This window comes from Cydia pomonella, unplaced genomic scaffold, assembly GCF_033807575.1.
Source record: "Cydia pomonella isolate Wapato2018A unplaced genomic scaffold, ilCydPomo1 PGA_scaffold_178, whole genome shotgun sequence".
NCBI classification, from domain to species: domain Eukaryota; kingdom Metazoa; phylum Arthropoda; class Insecta; order Lepidoptera; family Tortricidae; genus Cydia; species Cydia pomonella.
Genome location: NW_026907820.1, coordinates 70,098 through 88,232, shown reverse-complemented (window position 1 = coordinate 88,232; position 18,135 = coordinate 70,098). Strand labels below are relative to the sequence as shown.

At 37.8% G+C, this 18,135-nt stretch overlaps 1 protein-coding gene across 2 annotated transcripts in view; it reads right to left on the bottom strand.

The window, feature by feature from the left end:
* The window catches only part of LOC133533541 (uncharacterized), a 23,493-nt gene extending 5,358 nt beyond the window's left edge, over positions 1–18,135 (bottom strand). Inside the window, exons 1-2 of one of the 2 annotated variants that reach the window (XM_061872525.1) lie at positions 17,737–18,135; positions 2,719–2,874 (exon numbers count right to left, since the gene is read on the bottom strand). In XM_061872525.1, the coding sequence (XP_061728509.1) occupies positions 2,719–2,874; positions 17,737–17,793 (213 nt within the window). In that variant the 5' untranslated portion in view covers positions 17,794–18,135. The remainder of the gene's footprint in view (positions 1–2,718; positions 2,875–17,736) is intronic. The other variant, XM_061872526.1, reaches the window with a different exon arrangement.

The window sequence follows — 18,135 nt, the reverse complement described above, 5'->3', positions numbered from 1 at the left end:
ACTCAAGATCCACCAATCGAAGACGTTAGTTTCAGCACCATCCCACCAATTACAGAGCATGATGTGCACCTGGCACTTCAAAAGATGAAGTACAGTAGAAGCGCGGGTGAGGATGGCGTCACAACTGAAACATTGCGAGTTGGGGAGCCATCATTAATTCCACACATTTGTAAATTATTTAACAAAATTATAGAAACTCAATCTTTTCCAAAAAATATGTGCCACTCAAACATAATCCTGTTGCATAAGAAGGGCGACAAGGCTGATATAGGTAATTATCGCCCCATTAGCCTTGTCTCCCATCTTTACAAAATATTTATAAAAATTATGGAAAGCCGCATTTCGGGCCAGCTGGATCTGCACCAACCACCCGAACAAGCGGGATTCCGCCCCGGCTTGTCTACCACCGACCACCTGCACACGTTAAACCAAGTTATCGAAAAATGCTACGAACATAACCTCCCCCTCTACTTAGCGTTCGTAGATTATACAAAAGCGTTCGACAGTATATCGCACCATGCCATCTTCACAGCTCTGCGTCACCAAGAAATAGACCCCAAGTACATCGAACTTCTAAGCACAATATACAAACACAGTACAGCCGCCATGAAATTACAGTCTTCTGGCCCGTCCTTCGAAGTACAAAGGGGAGTGAAACAAGGAGATCCGCTATCGCCGAAACTTTTCACCAGCACATTGGAACATGTCTTCCGAAAGCTTGCGCCGCGCTGGGAAGACAAGGGGCTGGTTGTCGGCGAGAAAAGGTTAACCAACCTTCGCTTCGCCGATAATATAGTCCTGTTTTCCTCAACAGCATCCGAGCTACATCATATGCTAGAAGACCTTAGCAACGCAAGCCTCGAGGTCGGACTGAAGATGAACATGTCAAAGACCAAAGTCATGTCTAACGGCACAAAACGTAAGATTGAGGTAAACGGAGAGCACATTGCATATGTCCATGAATACCTTTATTTGGGCCAAACAGTCTCTTTCCAGGCGCGACAAGAAAAAGAGGTCGACAGACGGACCGAGAACGCATGGAAGAGCTATTGGTCTATAAAAAACCTCATGAAGGGAGACCTACCTCTGTCACTCAAACGTAGGCTCATGGACATGTGCATACTTCCAGTCCTCACTTACGGTGCTCAGACTTGGTCTTTGACAGAAGCTCAGAAGTCCAAACTCGGGGTTTGCCAGAGAGCCATGGAGCGCAGCATATTAGGTGTTAAACTAAGGGATCGCATCCGGAACACCACGCTGCGCTCTAACACTCAGATTATAGATGTAGCTCGAAAAGTGGCCAAGTTAAAGTGGGACTGGGCTGAGCATGTCTGCCGCATGCCGAATGACTTGTGGGCCAAGATAACCACGGATTGGGTGCCCCACGAGTCAAACCGGGGATCTGGCAGACCTCGTCGGCGATGGCGGGATAACTTAGACTACTTTTTGAGGGACTGGTCGGTCGTAGCTCAAAACCGAGATGAGTGGAAGAAGAGGGGGGAGGCCTTTGCCCAGCAGTGGGACACAATGGGCTCGTTATAATAATATAATACGTCATCTAATCAATAATCGAGAAACAACATTAAAAGTACTTTATCACAGTAAGCATTTAGATAAATTTATAAGTATTTTGGGAACATAAAACTACTCTCGGCCCCTCCCCATGCGAGGTCTGTGTCCTGTTGTCATCAGATGCCATCGACTCGTATACGTATGACTTGGCGTGGTGAGAATTTGACTAAATTGTCAAAAGGCAATGATGCAGGAAGTGGGATCTAAGGTGAGAGACCTAAACTCAGAGCTAGCGTCAGCATGGGCAGACAGGCCTCAATCTTCCAGGCAGAAGTCTTCGCCATCAACAAATGTGCAGAGATACCTGTGTACCTGGATAGAAAGCTAAGACACCAACATATGTACATCATCTCAGACAGCCAGGCTGCTCTGCTGGCACTAGAATCCCTGAGTCTAACTCAAAACTAGTCCAGAACTGTAAAACAAATCTAAATGTACTGGCTAACTCAAACAAAGTCATACTTAGATGGGTACTAAGGCACTCCGACACAGAAACGAAGAAGCGGACGACCTTGCTAGGAAGGGCGCAGACAAACCCCAGGTCGGCCCAGAACCGTTCTGTGGAATCATAAAACGGGATGCATATTCTCTGCTCAGCAACGTAGAAAAAACAAGCGCAATCGATTGGTGGAAGTTCGTCAAAGGACAAGAATCTAATCAAAGGGTTAAACAGCAAAACTGCTAAGGAGCTTTTAGGGCTCAAAAGACACAAAACCAGCGTGGTTACTAAAATATTGACTAGACACTGTAAGTTGACCAAACACATGTTTCAAATTGGAAAGAAACAAGATGCGACATGCAGGTTCTGCCATGTGTCCGAGGAAACTGCAATGCACATTCTCTGTTGCTATGGACTACTAATGTCAAAAAGAAGTACCTATTTACTTAGGGCGGCATGTATTGCAACTCTATGAAGTACAGAACATTACGCCCCAAAGAATATGGAACTTGCTGGATTCCACGGACATTAGTAATGAACTTTAAAGGTCCGTTACAATAGATCACTGCTTGGTCGACGTGGCACTCAAAGGCCTGCAACACCCCAATAATAATAAATTGTCAAAACAGCATTGTAACGCCAGAAAATGGGGTGCTGCTTCTGAAGAGCTATATGATCTTGAATAATCGTGATGACGGAATACATACTCTCCGAGAAGAGTGCACCATGTAGGACGTGGCCGCACCCGGCCCGGCGGTGGAGTGGTACGCAGCCCGCATAACCCGCATGCGCGCGCCCGGAGCGCTCGCGTGCAGGACTTCCATCGCGCGCGCCACCTGCCGCGTCACGCCGCCTTCTGTCACCTGGAAACACGATGTTTAGTGTAAGTACTGCTGTGAGCTGTTTAACCGTTAAATATATACAAAACACGGAAGAACGTGAGTTGAAACCTCCTCGTCTCTCAATAGCATAATAATGCGGCGCTCAATAGGCGTCAATCAGTAGGGCTTGCAATCCGAGATTCCGGAATTTCGAAATTCCGAAATTGAGACCACTGAATATCGAAAATTCCGGAATTGGATTTTAGTACTTTTATTAGATTTTATTACGTTTACTACTGAATATCGTTACGAAACTACACTATGCTGGTGGTATTAGCCGTCGCTGAAAAAGTCTGAAGTCTAGCAGCATGCATTAACATTCTGCATTAACCATTTTTTTTTTTACTTTTGATACTTAATTGCTAGACCTCGTTATTTAAGCATTAGAAAGAATGTGAGCCATAGTGACATGTTTTTTTTTTTATTGAATAACGCGTTAGAAAAATAAGTCAATATGTAAGAATTATAAATCATATACGATCATTTTACATTTCTTTGCTTTCATAAGTAAACGTTATTTATTTTCAAAATCGTTATTCAATGAAAAGACACGTCAAGATTAAATTGTTTACCTCTTTTCTAAAGTTAAAAACGAAGTATAAAGCAAAGCCATTCATTTATACTTGCCTAGAATCCTACCTACGTGAAACTTTAGAATTGAAATTTATAAATATTTTTATATTTTGTTCACAATTCAGAAAGAAGTTTACTTAATGATAGATTTCGGATCCTGTAGCAGCAAATATTATATTCTGAATCAGGAACTAAGTAAAGAAAAACCAAACTTCAAAAGCGTAACGTTTAAGTATGTTTTGAATTAAGTGTATGAGCCATTACAGGTATTATTTTAAACTTCGTAAAAAGTAATCAGTATTTATTTTTTTCATCCGGCGGTAATGAAGCGATAATAATATAATTTTAATCATTTAGACCATTTGGTTTAATCTTAATAAGGCTTAAGTTTTGGGCACTATTCGGCAATGCACAAAGGTAATAGGTATAGCTAAATATTTTAATACATAGAACACAACCTTCACTCAGGAACAAATAATCGTGTTAAACACAATAAATGCCCTTACTTAGATCGGAACCCCAGGACCTTCATCTTCGTAAACAGAGCCACTACCTGCTAGGCTACGCAGCCGTTATATTTGGACATTATATAAAATTAGGCATCAAATGGTTTGCTAGCATCCGTAGTTTCCCCAAATAAATACGCCGTATCATTGAAGTGAATAAAAGTGACCACAGTAATAAAGTGCTAAGTAAGTAAGAAGTGCAAAAACGGCAGTACTCAATTTATTGAATAATAATACTTCAAATTATTTTTCTTTGAAACAATACTTTCTTTGATAAACGTAAAGTATCAGAATTTAACTTTTTTGTTGTTTTTTATTAAAAAATCTAATAAAAAATATGGTGAACCCCAATCCCGGAACCAGTTCCGGAATTGGGAACCAATATCGAAAATCAGTTTCATTTCATTTATTTATTTCTTAAACAATAATATATTGTGTTAGAAAACTTACAAACTAATTACATACTTATAATTTAATTAAACTAAGTAGTGAGTGGTAGTAAATAAATAAATTTTCGAAAATCAGTTCCGTCCGATATTGGAAGCCCTAGCCACAATGCCGGGACAACGCGAGGAAGAAGATATGCCAATTACTTACCGCATTAAAAAAATACATAAACTGGATCGAAAAAAAACTACTTACTTTATTTACATATCCTAGAATCTGGTCACAAAATTTCATGAGAATCGGTTAAGAATTGTGTCCTGTAGAGGAGAAAATCCGGACATAGGAAAGTAAAATGCCCGAGTTAAAACGGAGACCTTCGCTACGCTTCGGTCAATTATAATAAAATGCCAATAAAATGTAGATGTCGCAGTCTCATAAATAAATTGATAATATCATGCCATATAGTTGACGCGTAAAATAAATGCAAGCGAACAAACACTTGTTTATGTTAGTAGGTAAAAAATAAGTATAATACATATCTCTTGAAAGGTTTCTTTGGAAGGGTCGATGCCTGGAAGCGGTTTTGCACTTGTTAACATTAAAGCCACGTAGGTTCGTGTTCTTCTTTCACTTTCACTGGTCGTAAGCGTGAGAGAGATGGATGTGCGTCACGTTTTTCGATATCTTGAAAAGTTTTCGAGATATCCTCTCTTGAAAGTTTATTTTAGGGCTCTCAATTTAATCTTCATATGTACATTAGTGAAGCTGCTAGACCATGTTTGGTATCATTTGTGTATAAATCGGGAGTGCCAAACTCATTTTTGGTAGGTATCATATTGGTGTTTGACGATCCTTTTGTGAAATTCTTATTATTAAGTTTACCATATCTATAATAATTCAATGCTTTTTTTGAGAACAATAATAACTGCATCAATAAATTGCTCTGATATTTAGATTGAGATGATATTTGTAAAATTTGACGATTTAAAAGTGCTTGTTGCTAAGCCTATTTGAATAAAGAATATATTGACTTTGGCTTTGACACCATTCCGAAGTAAAAACATACACTTATGTGCAAAACTGTCCCAATAGTAGCACCTTATTAGAATGTGGAGAAGTTGAGGCCTGTTTTTTCATTACTATTACAATCTAAATGTTTTTCGCTAAGTATGGGTTATTTATCTCTTGACATGCAAAATCTCCGATCTCAAAGTAAATCCTTAAGGAAAAAATCATGGCCATATGTCTATTACTTAAATTACGTTTCCTCGCATTCGATATGAAAAGTAAACTGTACCATTTCAACCCTTGTGGTTAACAAACTACTATTACTATACTAATAGCTCCTGTTTAGCCTATTGTGATAGAAGGGTTACTACGGAACCCTACACTGAACATGGCTCCACATGCTCTTGGCCGGTTTTTTTTCTCCTATTAATTTAGGCCTTCGAATATACGTCAACCTACACAGCTAACAACAAAAAAAAATCACTAGAACATAAACACTTCTACCTGGTTTTTAGGTCGCTACTGAAAAGTATTTGTCACGAGCGTAATTTATGCTTGCGTTAATTTATGGATCTCGGCAAACCGATTACCGTGTCACAGAAGTCATTAACAAGTACACTACGACCAGGTACACTAGGTACACATGTATTTATTTGATTACAAATAAAGTTTTGATGTAACTATTAAAGTTAATTTTGTTTGATAAATAAATTAATCTTTGGGGACAATCTTACAATAAGCTCGTACTATGGGTACTAGGCGACGATATACATACCTGCTTATTTACATATATAGATAAATATGTACATACTTAATAGATAAATAGAGAACACTCATAACTCAGCAACAATTATTCGTAATGAACACACAAATAAATGCCCTTACCGGAATTCGAATCCACCGGGACCTCCTGCTTTGTAGGCAGGGTCACTACCGACTGCTAGGAGCCGTTAAACCTCTACCCGGACGCCCAAATATATATAAATATTATGTAGGTAAATAACATATTTGAAAGTTACAAGTGAAGCGTGTTTGAGAGGTCCACAATTCCTCAAAGTTTTTGCGCAGTTCCAAGTAAGCTCTCATATGAAATATTCATGACCACGGTTTATGATGAGCTCAACTGTTATTATAACTGTCCGCCAACGCTGTTGCGCCGGTCGATGTACAACCGTACACCGAACTGCCGAGAACATGCAGTTACTCGCAGTGTGCTCGCAGTACAGGCATAGGACCATATTCAGAAGTGAAACTTCAGTACAAATACCTACTAAACAATATAAATTTCACCACGTCGCGTTCGTCCACGGTACAATTAGCTAGTACCATACCAATTCTTAATTATTATTGCACTTCAATAAAATAAAACAGGGCATTTCATAAAGTTTGAACATAGGCAATCCTATATTTCTAACGGACGATGCCTCTGAGAAAATTGCATCGCATTTAAGCAACAAATGCGGCTACGCGCTTCCATCCGCAACCAATACAGTTTCGATATAATTTCGATACGGCAATTCTACATTTAAGATTCTTCGTTGCAAATCCAAAGTCATCGTTGTATACCTGTGTACGTGACCGACGAACTTTCACCTAAAACTATAAACACGTATTTCATAAAAACATCTTGCTTCTAAGAACGACCTAGCTATCAAACCTTGTATATAATAAAAAAACATGCTTTTCCTTAATCATGTTACACTCCATTAATTGCTTAGATATGTATATTCATTTTATCGGACCTCAAAAACGACTGTAATTTTTCCAAAGTTACACATATTATAGGAAATTACGTTTACGGGGGCTACTATAGTTATTTGTTTTACAAGGAGCAAAGTTGTTGTTTATCCCTTAATTCGTGCTAATATTGATCCCCGAGCAAGCGAAAGATTAAAAATAAAATAATTCGAAAAGTGTAGGGGAAACTGGGTGCGTAGCCAAAGTGCAAATCGTTAAAGCTCTGTAGAGAACGAAACGCAGTTGCGTTGCGTGATAGTTTGTCACTGTAGCACTAATATGAAAGAGTGATAGAGAGAGATGACTACGCTACGGAGCGTTAAAGATTGGCACGTTGGCTAAGGTTCCTGTTGTACCTTGGGCCTAGTTTTCCCTCGGACGGTTGGCAATATTTCATTTATATTATCTGATTTTTTAAAAATAATTATCAAAATCAAGCTATCAACGAAACCGGAGAGCAACCCGTATCTCAAGTAAAAATTAAAATATTAATTGTGTCATGAAAAGTCGATCAGTATTTTGAGTATTTCTAACTTTACATCAAAAATGATTAGGTATTTTATGTTTTGCTAATAGATAATAAAACTTAAAGTTAAGTTAATTAGCTACTCGACGGTAGGATCATTTCAGCCTTATCTCGATTGGAAGTGCTATTACGAAGCTTACGTGTTCACAAACTTGCTTGCGGACACCAAAAACATGTACCTTGGCCCGTACTTGCTAGTACCGTATTTTATTAACTTAAGGTTTTTTATATGCTGTATTTCTAATTACTGGTTATCTGCGTTGTAAGTTACCAAGTAATCGATCTCAGAAAGGATTCCTAAAATGTTTTAGGCAAAAGTAGAATATGACCATTGCTAAGTAGGTACATTTTTCTAAGGTAATTTGTTCTAGAAAATATATTGAATGCTAAACATATCTGTGATTTCATATGTATATCAATATTATTTATATGATTATAATCATAGATTTATAATTATTATAATATAAATTAAGCAATTCAAATTATCATGTCCAAGTCACAACGGGATGTATCCAAGTTGTTCCTTTGATACTTTTGTCTTTTTTTTCGTCAACCTATCCTATCAAAATAAACAACCCCAACCCCTTAATTTTCTATCGTATTAAATAATTTATTAAATTACCTTATGATAGTTATGATATTCGGATAAGTAACAATTCTGAAGCGTTGTTTTTTTTCTAAATACATATCATAAAAGAAAAACCGCCAGGCTACCCTAATATTGAGTATGGCGAGGGTTTTAAGGCCCGAGGGTTACCTAAAAATTTTTTGCATCCGAATGAACACAAGATTATTCTCTACACCAACGCGAGGATTGTTGTGGATAAAATGCAACATTCTCATCAGTTTTTGTAGAATAAAGTGAACCTTTACGAACTGGTGTGGTGAAAATCAATTTAGAGCTCACTTTTTGGGGATGATTTATTTCTGTCATTTTTTACGGTCGGCGGTACTTACAGAAATTACAGAATACCTACTGTCTTTTATCCAGGATCTAGTAATTATTCATTGGTATGCGTAGGTTTCTTATGGACTTACACAATGGCGAGTCAGCAGATAAAACATATCTTATCGGAACAATTGTTGTAAAACCTGCTCAGACTTAGCAGTGCGAGCATAGGCGACCTTCGGTGGCAAGTACATTTATTTGCCGTAGTGACGTGATCGCCGATGCGGGGGCGAAATGAAATTGCGAGTCGGGTGATTGCCATCTTTTCCAATGAACAATGAATGAACTTCTGCAGCTCATAGTGGGTGTCATCTCTCAAGCCTGGATGTCTATTATGTGTGTAATCTAAACCTAAATCAAATCTAATCCAACGGTGGACTGCCCTCGCGTGCATTTGATTTTCCACTAGCGGAAGCGGTTGTGCACAAACCACAAAGCAATTCGGTTTTAGTCCCTATATATGGGTAGACCATTATAGTAACTACTTTAAGTATATATATTGCTAGTGTAGTACTAGCTAATAAGAACAAACCAGGGAACCAATAAGGGACTAATTTCTTTTACTAAATGTAGTCAAAATTCTGAGATTTCAAAAGATAATAAATGTCTTCTGAAAATTAGTTGAAGAGATTGTTCAAATTTAATCTTTAAACCAGTTATTTAGCGCGTTCTAGAATAGAGCTTACGGAATATTTTCGACGCGCCTACATCTATGACCAAAAACCGACAGTAATAAAACAAGCCATCGGTCTTAATTAAGCTAATTGCGAATCCGCTATAGCAGATGCCGTTTGACTAGTTTTCGGCGAACAGATCGTTCTGCAGCAACAACTAACAGCATCTAATCAATCAACTCTTTTTCATTGATTCGGTAACGTTTAATAATATAACTATGATCAGGACCATTTGTTTATTTTATCAAACGTTAGGTAGCCAAGTTTCAACGGGAAGTCATTTTCTTGTTGCCATTGTTTTAAAGTTTTCAAAGAATTCAATTAAGTCTGCGGTTAAAAAACCTTAATTAAATTAGATCTACATCGTTAATCGGAAACGTTGTTGCAAACCTTAACCGTCATTATTATTGGATCAAGGCGAATTATCTCAGAAAATAAGGTGACGTCATAACGTGATTGAACGCCAACGAAAACCAAAAGTAAGGTCGCAACCCACTGATCTCGAGAGACATGACGCTGTAGCGGCACATACGCGATGATGATGGCAGATAACGGTCAGCAGGTTAACATAGCGTCCAGAAAAACGTGTGAAATGAATGACGTGTACTTGCGATAGTTTAACACCCCCGTGCCACTGTTGATTGTGTCATGTTATTGGCAACAACACTGTTATCTTAAAAGTACCGTTATGTTAAGTGACCTGAGCGGAGGATTCACCTATTTCACTTTTTAGGGTTCCGTAGCCAAATGGCATAAAACGGAACCCTTATAGTTTCGCCATGTCCGTCTGTCTGTCTGTCTGTCTGTCTGTCTGTCTGTCTGTCTGTCCGAGGCTTTGCTCCGTGGTCGTTAGTGCTAGAAAGCTGAAATTTGGCATGGATATATAAATCAATAAAGCCGACAAAGTCGTACAATAAAATCTAAAAATTTAATTTTTTTTAGGGTACCTCCCCTACACGTAAAGTGGGGGTGAATTTTTTTTTTCGCTTCAACCCTAGAGTGTGGGGTATTGTTAGAAAGGTCTTTCAAAACTAATAGGGGTTTTTAAGAAACATTTTTTGATAAAGTGAATATATTCGGAGAAAATCGCTCCGAAAGAAAAAAAAAATGTGTCCCCCCCCCTCTAACTTTTGAACCATAGGTCCAAAAAATATGAAAAAAATCGTGGAAGTAGAGCTTAAGAGAGACATTAAATGAAAACTATAGCGGACATGATCGGTTTAGCTGTTTTTGAGTTATCGCAAAAAGTTTTCCCTTCATAGTAAAAAGACTTATTTTAATTAGGTACTGATTATGCAAATTTGCCTATTTGTTTAACTCAGGTGAACGGTACCGTTTCATCCTTTGGTTAACAATTTACTATACTTTATGCTCCAGTTTAGCTTATTGTGACGGAAGAATAACTACGGAACCCTACACTGAGCGTGGCCCGACATGCTCTTGGCCGGTTATTTAAATTATAAACACTACTGTAAACTTGGGACAACAAGTTTAACACAATACGACACCTAAATTAAGAATTTAAGTATCTATAGGAGTACCTGTCAACTCAAGGTACATACTTAGTTGACCGATAGGTACCGCCCCGATGACTTCAGAACAACGTCATTAGTTTTTCTATGCTCTTGTTAAATTATTGCGAATTTTATTGTACCTTGTATAATTAAGGTTTACAACGAACAGAGTGGTGTGATCCGCGTCGAGCGGGTCGTCGACTCGCGGGGGCGAGCGCGCCATATCCACCGACTCGCAAGAAACCACTTAAAAATCCCCACGTTCAACTGATTCACCTCAGATGATTTACATATCCTAATGATTCAGTCCGAACTTCGATCCGAATGATCCGATGCTGACGACGTACTTTATATTAACCAATACCTGTTACTAATAGTACTGTTCGTTGCTATAATTAATTATTGGCATGTTTAGATTGACTGAAGCCATTTGTTATTTCCGTATTGTGAGATGTCCGACACTATGTACTAACAGATATCTCAAAAACTTTGAACATAAGATTGTACTGATTCTTGCAAATTATTATCGTCCGCTTAGGTACGTACTCGTATATGAAATTTCCCAGATTTTCTAGTTGGGGAAATAACGCATATGAGCAACGAAACTTCTTATTCCAACAATTTAGTGCTTTGTTGGAATAAGAAGGTGGTTGATCAAGTGTTATTTAGATTAATTTAAGAAAACCTGTTCTGTTGTTAGAAACGTATCAGCTCTATTAGGATTATATATGTAGATACTCGTAAACTGCAACTATTACCTGCAGGTAACGCATACGTTTGCAAATAGTACCTATTCATCCTTGCATTGAGATTTACGAGTCAACGTCCTTGATTACGCCATTGAAATTGATATTACGAAATTGGTGCCCAAGTATTCGATTTCTTTTGTCGCTGTGACTCACAGGTCATCTGCCCGTCATGGAAACTGCTAAACCGTTAGATATTGGTCATATTTACATATTTCCCATTCTGACGACATTTGTACGCAATCATGAGAAAGCGAGTACTTTTTACTTTACTCTTGTTATCGAGGATTAGAGGAAGGCTAGATGTAAACATACATGTATTGATTAATTTCAGTGTGGGCATAAATCTGTCAGATTACCTTCAGGTTAATGTTAGCACTGGCTTGATGATTGCTAGTTAAATGATCATTAAACGACATTAGGCTGCTGGTAATAACGATGGTAACACGGATGGTCTGGCGCAGCCTCGGCCCGGCCCGCGGCCTTTACGCAGGATTTCCGGCACCTGCACACGAGCCCCGACCAACAACCTCAGCTAAACCCAACGTTTACTCGACTATCAGCTCGTCTCTAATGTAACTTAATCCATCTACAATAACAATGCTTAGTCTAAGATCACACCTTATACTGGTTTCTGAAGTCTAACGCATATTTAGTATTGAGAATACTGGCACAGTACAATAAGAAAATAATGTCTTTAGATGTAGACTGTTGATACGTACCATAGTATAAGTTAGTTTTCTATCCTTGACGTGATGGCTCATCTTCATGATGATTACATTAAGTAGCTGAATGACAATGAATCGTTCGAGGCTTTACATTTTGTGTGTGTTTGTATGTGTAAGCATAAATATTTGAATTAAAAGGAATAAGAATGAAGGACGAGCCCGTTGTTTTCTTTGTTTTTGTGAACAGGCTGGCTCCGCGCGGTTCCGAGCTTTGTCATATTATTTAGTATGCCAACACCGTTCCATACATGTTGTCAATACAAATAAAGACCGGTACATATGTTTAATAAGAATTCTACATCAAACTATGTTTCACAAATCAGTGAAAGGTGTTGTTTTGAGTAATTGACATGACCACAATAATCTGTTGCGGCAAACAAAAGCAGGCCAATTTGTGTCACGCGCGAAATGTAGCAAAAGAGTTTCGTTTTTGCGCTAAACCTAAACTTTCTTAACGTAGATAATTAGAATTTTCTTCCAATTACAATCCTGCAATGAAAAAAACATCAACGCGGTTTTATCCTTAGATTATAAGGTTAGCAACATTCTACGTTCCTACTGAGTACTGATAATAATCTAAACTTTCTAATCGTAATTTGAGTTTGCATCTTGCAATGAAAAAGACATCAACGCGTCTCGAATCTCAGGTTAGGTTAACATTACCTCGTTTTTATCTTGGGCAAGCCTCAATTTACTATCAATCTTTATCTATGCGGCTATCGAATGATCTAATTAAGTGACAAGACCAAGACCTTGTGGAGCCATGACCCGTCGCCGGGTGCCTGTCTCGTTGTGCCGTAAATTGAAGTGGCCAAGAGCGAGTTAGACTAGCATGTATAGAGAGCGCTTTCAAATATATAGTTTTTCTCGTGAAATAAGTTTAATTGGCAACAAATCGTATTTCCTTGTTCAAGTATAGGAAATTATAATATCTTGAAGTTTTTCAAAACGACATTGAATACGTATTGTATTTTGAAGAGTTCAAGGGAAGAAATAAGATGGGAATCAATTTTTGTCATTTATTTAGGACACGGAGATATTCAATAATCAGGATTTTTTTAATTTTCCAATTTTTCAACAGTTACATGTAGCATGTACCCTGTGTATCTAGTTTTATAATATCTAAACTGTTAGAGTTTTTCCTACAATTATGTCAATAAAGCTTTTTAGTAATATTAGGTAGTTGTCGACTACGCAAGATCGACGAACACCTCAAATACTGACTATGATGTGCTCGTTTATACGCACCTATATAGATTATATATTTCAAATGCGTTTGCTCTCGGAAAGAATGTACTTTCTTTCGGTATTAGTTTGTATGTAACGTAAGTTTCAATCAAGTCATATCGATGGATGGATGCACTTAAACGGAACCCTAAAGTACGTAACCCGTAATTACTAACAATAAAGTTTCCTATGAATCTAGGAGCGCAAAAACTACACTTTATTACGAAATACTTTTATAGCAACTACTTTTTGTTTCTGGGTCTACCTACCTATTCGAATGTAAGCTTCTCTTACAAAAAATCTGCCAAAAGCATTCGAAAGATGTTACGTTCACCTTTATTTATTTGCCTTAAAAAAGCTTGCCAGTTATTTATATACTTTTATATCATTATAAATGTATTACTAAAGTCAGCAAAAAAATACGTTGGATACAAATTGTGATACAGTAGAGGTAGAGCTAATCTAAATTGCAAATCATGGCCAGAGCTACACATTGTGTAGGTAGGTTTACTTTAGTTTTTCTTAAAGCAAATTGACACGTTTGAAAATAAGTTCAATACCAGATGTCGTACACGTATACTTAACTATTTAAATCAATACACGCCCACCATTCAACTGCCGAATTTGTAAAAAACACGAGTCCTCGTTCATAAAACAAATATGACCGGTTGTTTATTTTATTCGTTCAATGATGTCTTTATCCAATGCTCGTGAGCACAATTTCAAGTTTCATGGAAAGAAAGCTGGTGGCCTAGCGGTAAGAGCGCGCGACTTGCAATCCGGAGGTCGCGGGTTCAAACCCTGGCTCGTATTTACCAATGAGTTTTTCGGAACTTATGTCCGAAATATCATCATTTATATTTACCAGTCGCTTTTCGCTGAAGGAAAACATCGTGAGGAAACCAGACTAATCCCAATAAGGCGTAGGCTCTGGGTTGGAAGGTCAGATGGTAGTCGCTTTCGTAAACACTAGTACTTTGACGACCAGTTTGGCCTAGTGGGTAGTGACCCTGCCTACGAAGCCGATGGTCCCGGGTTCAATCAAATCCTGGTAAGGGCATTTATTCGTGTGATGAGCATGGATATTTGTTCCTGAGTCACGGGTGTTTTCTACGTATTTAAGTATTTATAAATATTTATATATTATATATATCGTTGTCTAAGTACCCTCAACACAAGCCTTATTGAGCTTACTGTGGGACTTAGTCAATTTGTGTACTAATGTCCTATAATATTTATTTATTATTATTATTATTATTTATTTATTTATTTATAGTGCCTACGCCAATTCATGGGTTTAGTTGCCAACCCCATGCTCCCATGAGCCGTGGCAAAATGCTGGGACAACGCGAAGAAGATGATGATGGAAAGAATATATAAGCTTCGATCTATCTATACAGAACAGTTGGTTTCATCACACAAATAAATACTCTCACTAGGACTCGAACATATATAGGACCTCTCTCGTAGACAGCGACTAGCCTACGCAAGCCCTTCATTCATTGAGAGATCATACAATTTCATATCAATAGTTGTCTAGAAGATATCATTATCAAAGTAATTTATCATGGTTCAACAATATCTTATACCTTACACATTGTCCGGCTATCCGTTGAACATAGAATAGCTCTTCACAGGGCCACTTAGTTGCTTATTTCAATTTGTTCCGTATCTTATCGCCAATGTAAATATTATGTTAAACTAAAATGTTGCAATGCTATTTGTAGGCAAAAAAGTTACTTAAGTGAGCTAATGTTTTTTATTCAATAAGTTTCAAACAAAAGTTCACCACAGTTATGATGACACAGGGGCCAACTGGTCACCTACGCGTCTAAGGGACTGAGGTAACCACTACCTATCTTTATAATGAGATTACAGAGGATGTGATGCAAATTCATTGTATTTATTATCATAGAACCTATGATAATATGTGACGACAAAGAAAACTACTTAGTGATACCTATTTTTGCGTTTTATGTTACGACATAACGTTTTGTGTTTGTAAACTAGATACTGGTACTACCCATTGTTCGGAACAGCGACACTTTCCAATTTAATGACATTCGGATGTTGGGACTAGTTTCTAATGGCATTGTTTGTAATGCAAATATAATATCTATTTGCAAACAGGGATAGGTAATTCGCATCGTAGAGCAGGAACAAAATTGACTAAAACATACACGTGCAATGAACTAATGTGATGCTGTCAGTTAACGTCAACAAAAACTTTGGTGCTACGTCCGTGCTTTGATGTGTATTATTAATTCCTGGATAAGCTTATTTGGAAGTAAAGTCGTGTGTTCTGTCCTTGAATTTGTAGTTCTCATTAAAGTGTTTAAGTTTATTAAAACTTCCTCTTCTAAAACCAAACGTTAAGATTGCACCCTGAATAAGTTACGGAAAGCCACTTGCGTAGTTAGTACTAGTAACAACACAATCATACTAAGTAGTAGGCAGTTGAGATGTGCTGCAAGTTCTAATTTTAATGAACAGGAAGTTGTCTAATAGAATAGACAAAGCGATCGGTAGCTTCCTCGCATCCGTAGCGACTTTCTCCGTTCGATAATCACTACGGATCCGCGATCTCCATTGTTTTACTTGAAATATGGCGCACTATCCCACGACTTGTGACTATGCGTTGCGTTATTTCTTATAGCTGTCACGTAATTCTTATGGGATCATTGCCGGTTTTATAATTACATATTAGAATACATAGGTAGCCTACACTTAGCTACAATATTTATGCTTCTAGTGCACTACATTATTAAGAGACGAGTGTTATTAATTGACGTAGAGTCGGTTGAGATATATATATATATATATATATAAGCTATTTTTTTTATTTATCCAAAAAAGTTGGTACAATATACATTAAATAATATTTCGCCAAACATAACGTTTATCGGCGAATGTTGCACTCACTTACAGTTTTTGTGTACCCGATCTTATCTTATGAACTATTTATTTATCTAAGTATTTATGATTATGACTTATTCTAAGTATTATATGTATGTATGCAGGTGTGTATTGTTTTTCTTATCTGAAAAAACTAGTATTAAAACTTGTTTTTTAATAGATTTGTTGTACAATTTCTATTCTGATATTCAACTCTCCATTCCATTTAAATAACGATACTTTCACCTAAACCAAGAAATACTATGATACTATAAGAGTCGTGTTATTTTTAAATACACATGTATTTTATTTTACTTATACATATTCGACATGAAAAGTTGTGACTTTAAACTCGATTCGGCGAAAGGCACCATTTCATCCCTTACAATCTACTATTTAATGTGTGTGTATTTTAATACCTGAAAAGTTATATTTAATTTCCAATTAAGTCTCCATATAGGTAGTTATGCTTAGTAGGTGCAATTTAACTTGTGTCCTAAATTATCCCGGGTTTCCGTTTGTTTTAGCACTTTTAGCCTTACCAGAGGCAAAAGTAGGTCGTTCTAAAGCGGTTCAGACGGCATTTCATGAATAGGTACCTAGCTGGTACCTAGATTATTTTAATATGTAATCCTAAAAATTAAAACGAGTAGATATCCGCGCGCGGTTTCTTCTACCCAGTTGCCGAAGCTTTGTTTTTCTAAACTTGAATCGTTAATTCGTAACCCAGAGCCAACATTGAACCAGACGGGCTATAATATAACGTTGGCCATAAAAATACAAAAAGCAAAGTGGTTATATATGCGGTATATTTATGTTCCATAAAATTTAAGAAACAAAGAAAAACGAGACACCATGCCGGACAGGTCTGCAGGACCTCTTTCCGAAGTTGAACCTTACCGTAACGGTACACTAGTGCCATTTAGGTTTTGAGGCAATAGCCTAGCTATGTAGCTCGGGCAATCGCGTCATTCCAAGTTTTAAATACCGTATAAGGAAAGACAGCTTTACTCTTTTGGCAATGACCGCTTCTTAATCGAAATGCCATAAGTATAACCGGTAAAGAACATAGCTATATCGTCTATATCATCACCTATCTTTCGCATTCTCATCAACGTTTAATTAGCAACTACGGATTCCACTTAATATGTTCCATATTTGGTGGTTAATTGATTTCTAAAGCATGTCATGTTGTAGGCAAGTCTGCATACCTAGTTAAAATTCTTATCTAGTGTGGTATTAAAAGCATTGTTAATGCTAATTTTTTTACAGGTGTTAGTATTTGTTATGTAAACTTATACAAGGAAGTTATTGATAAGCTTTAGTTGGGTCGTTTAAGCTCAGTCGAGCGGAGGGTAGACGCGGCGGCCTCACCTTCCCATATTCGGCGGCTCCAGCCCACTCCCGCCGCCATTGACCTGCCACTTCCATTTCAGTGAGACTTGCTCTCGATCGCTGCAGCTACAGTCGGGAGCGCTCGCTCGTTCGTTGCGCGTACGTCCGCGCGCCGCGCTGGCTCAAAGCCTACTGGCGCGTATACGGCGTCGAAGCCTTCCGCAGCCCACATAATGTTGTTTCAAGATCGTTATTAACAAAAACGATACCGATTCGATGTCAACGCCCACGGCGAACTTAAATCTGCCGCCCAGACTACCGGCCCACACGTCGCGTTATCCTTATCCTGCTGCTGTACAAGGATTTCCTTTACTAGGTATTCAGTTTTCATGTTTTCTGGGGCTACTCAATCACTTAGTGTGGGATCTCAAAAAATAA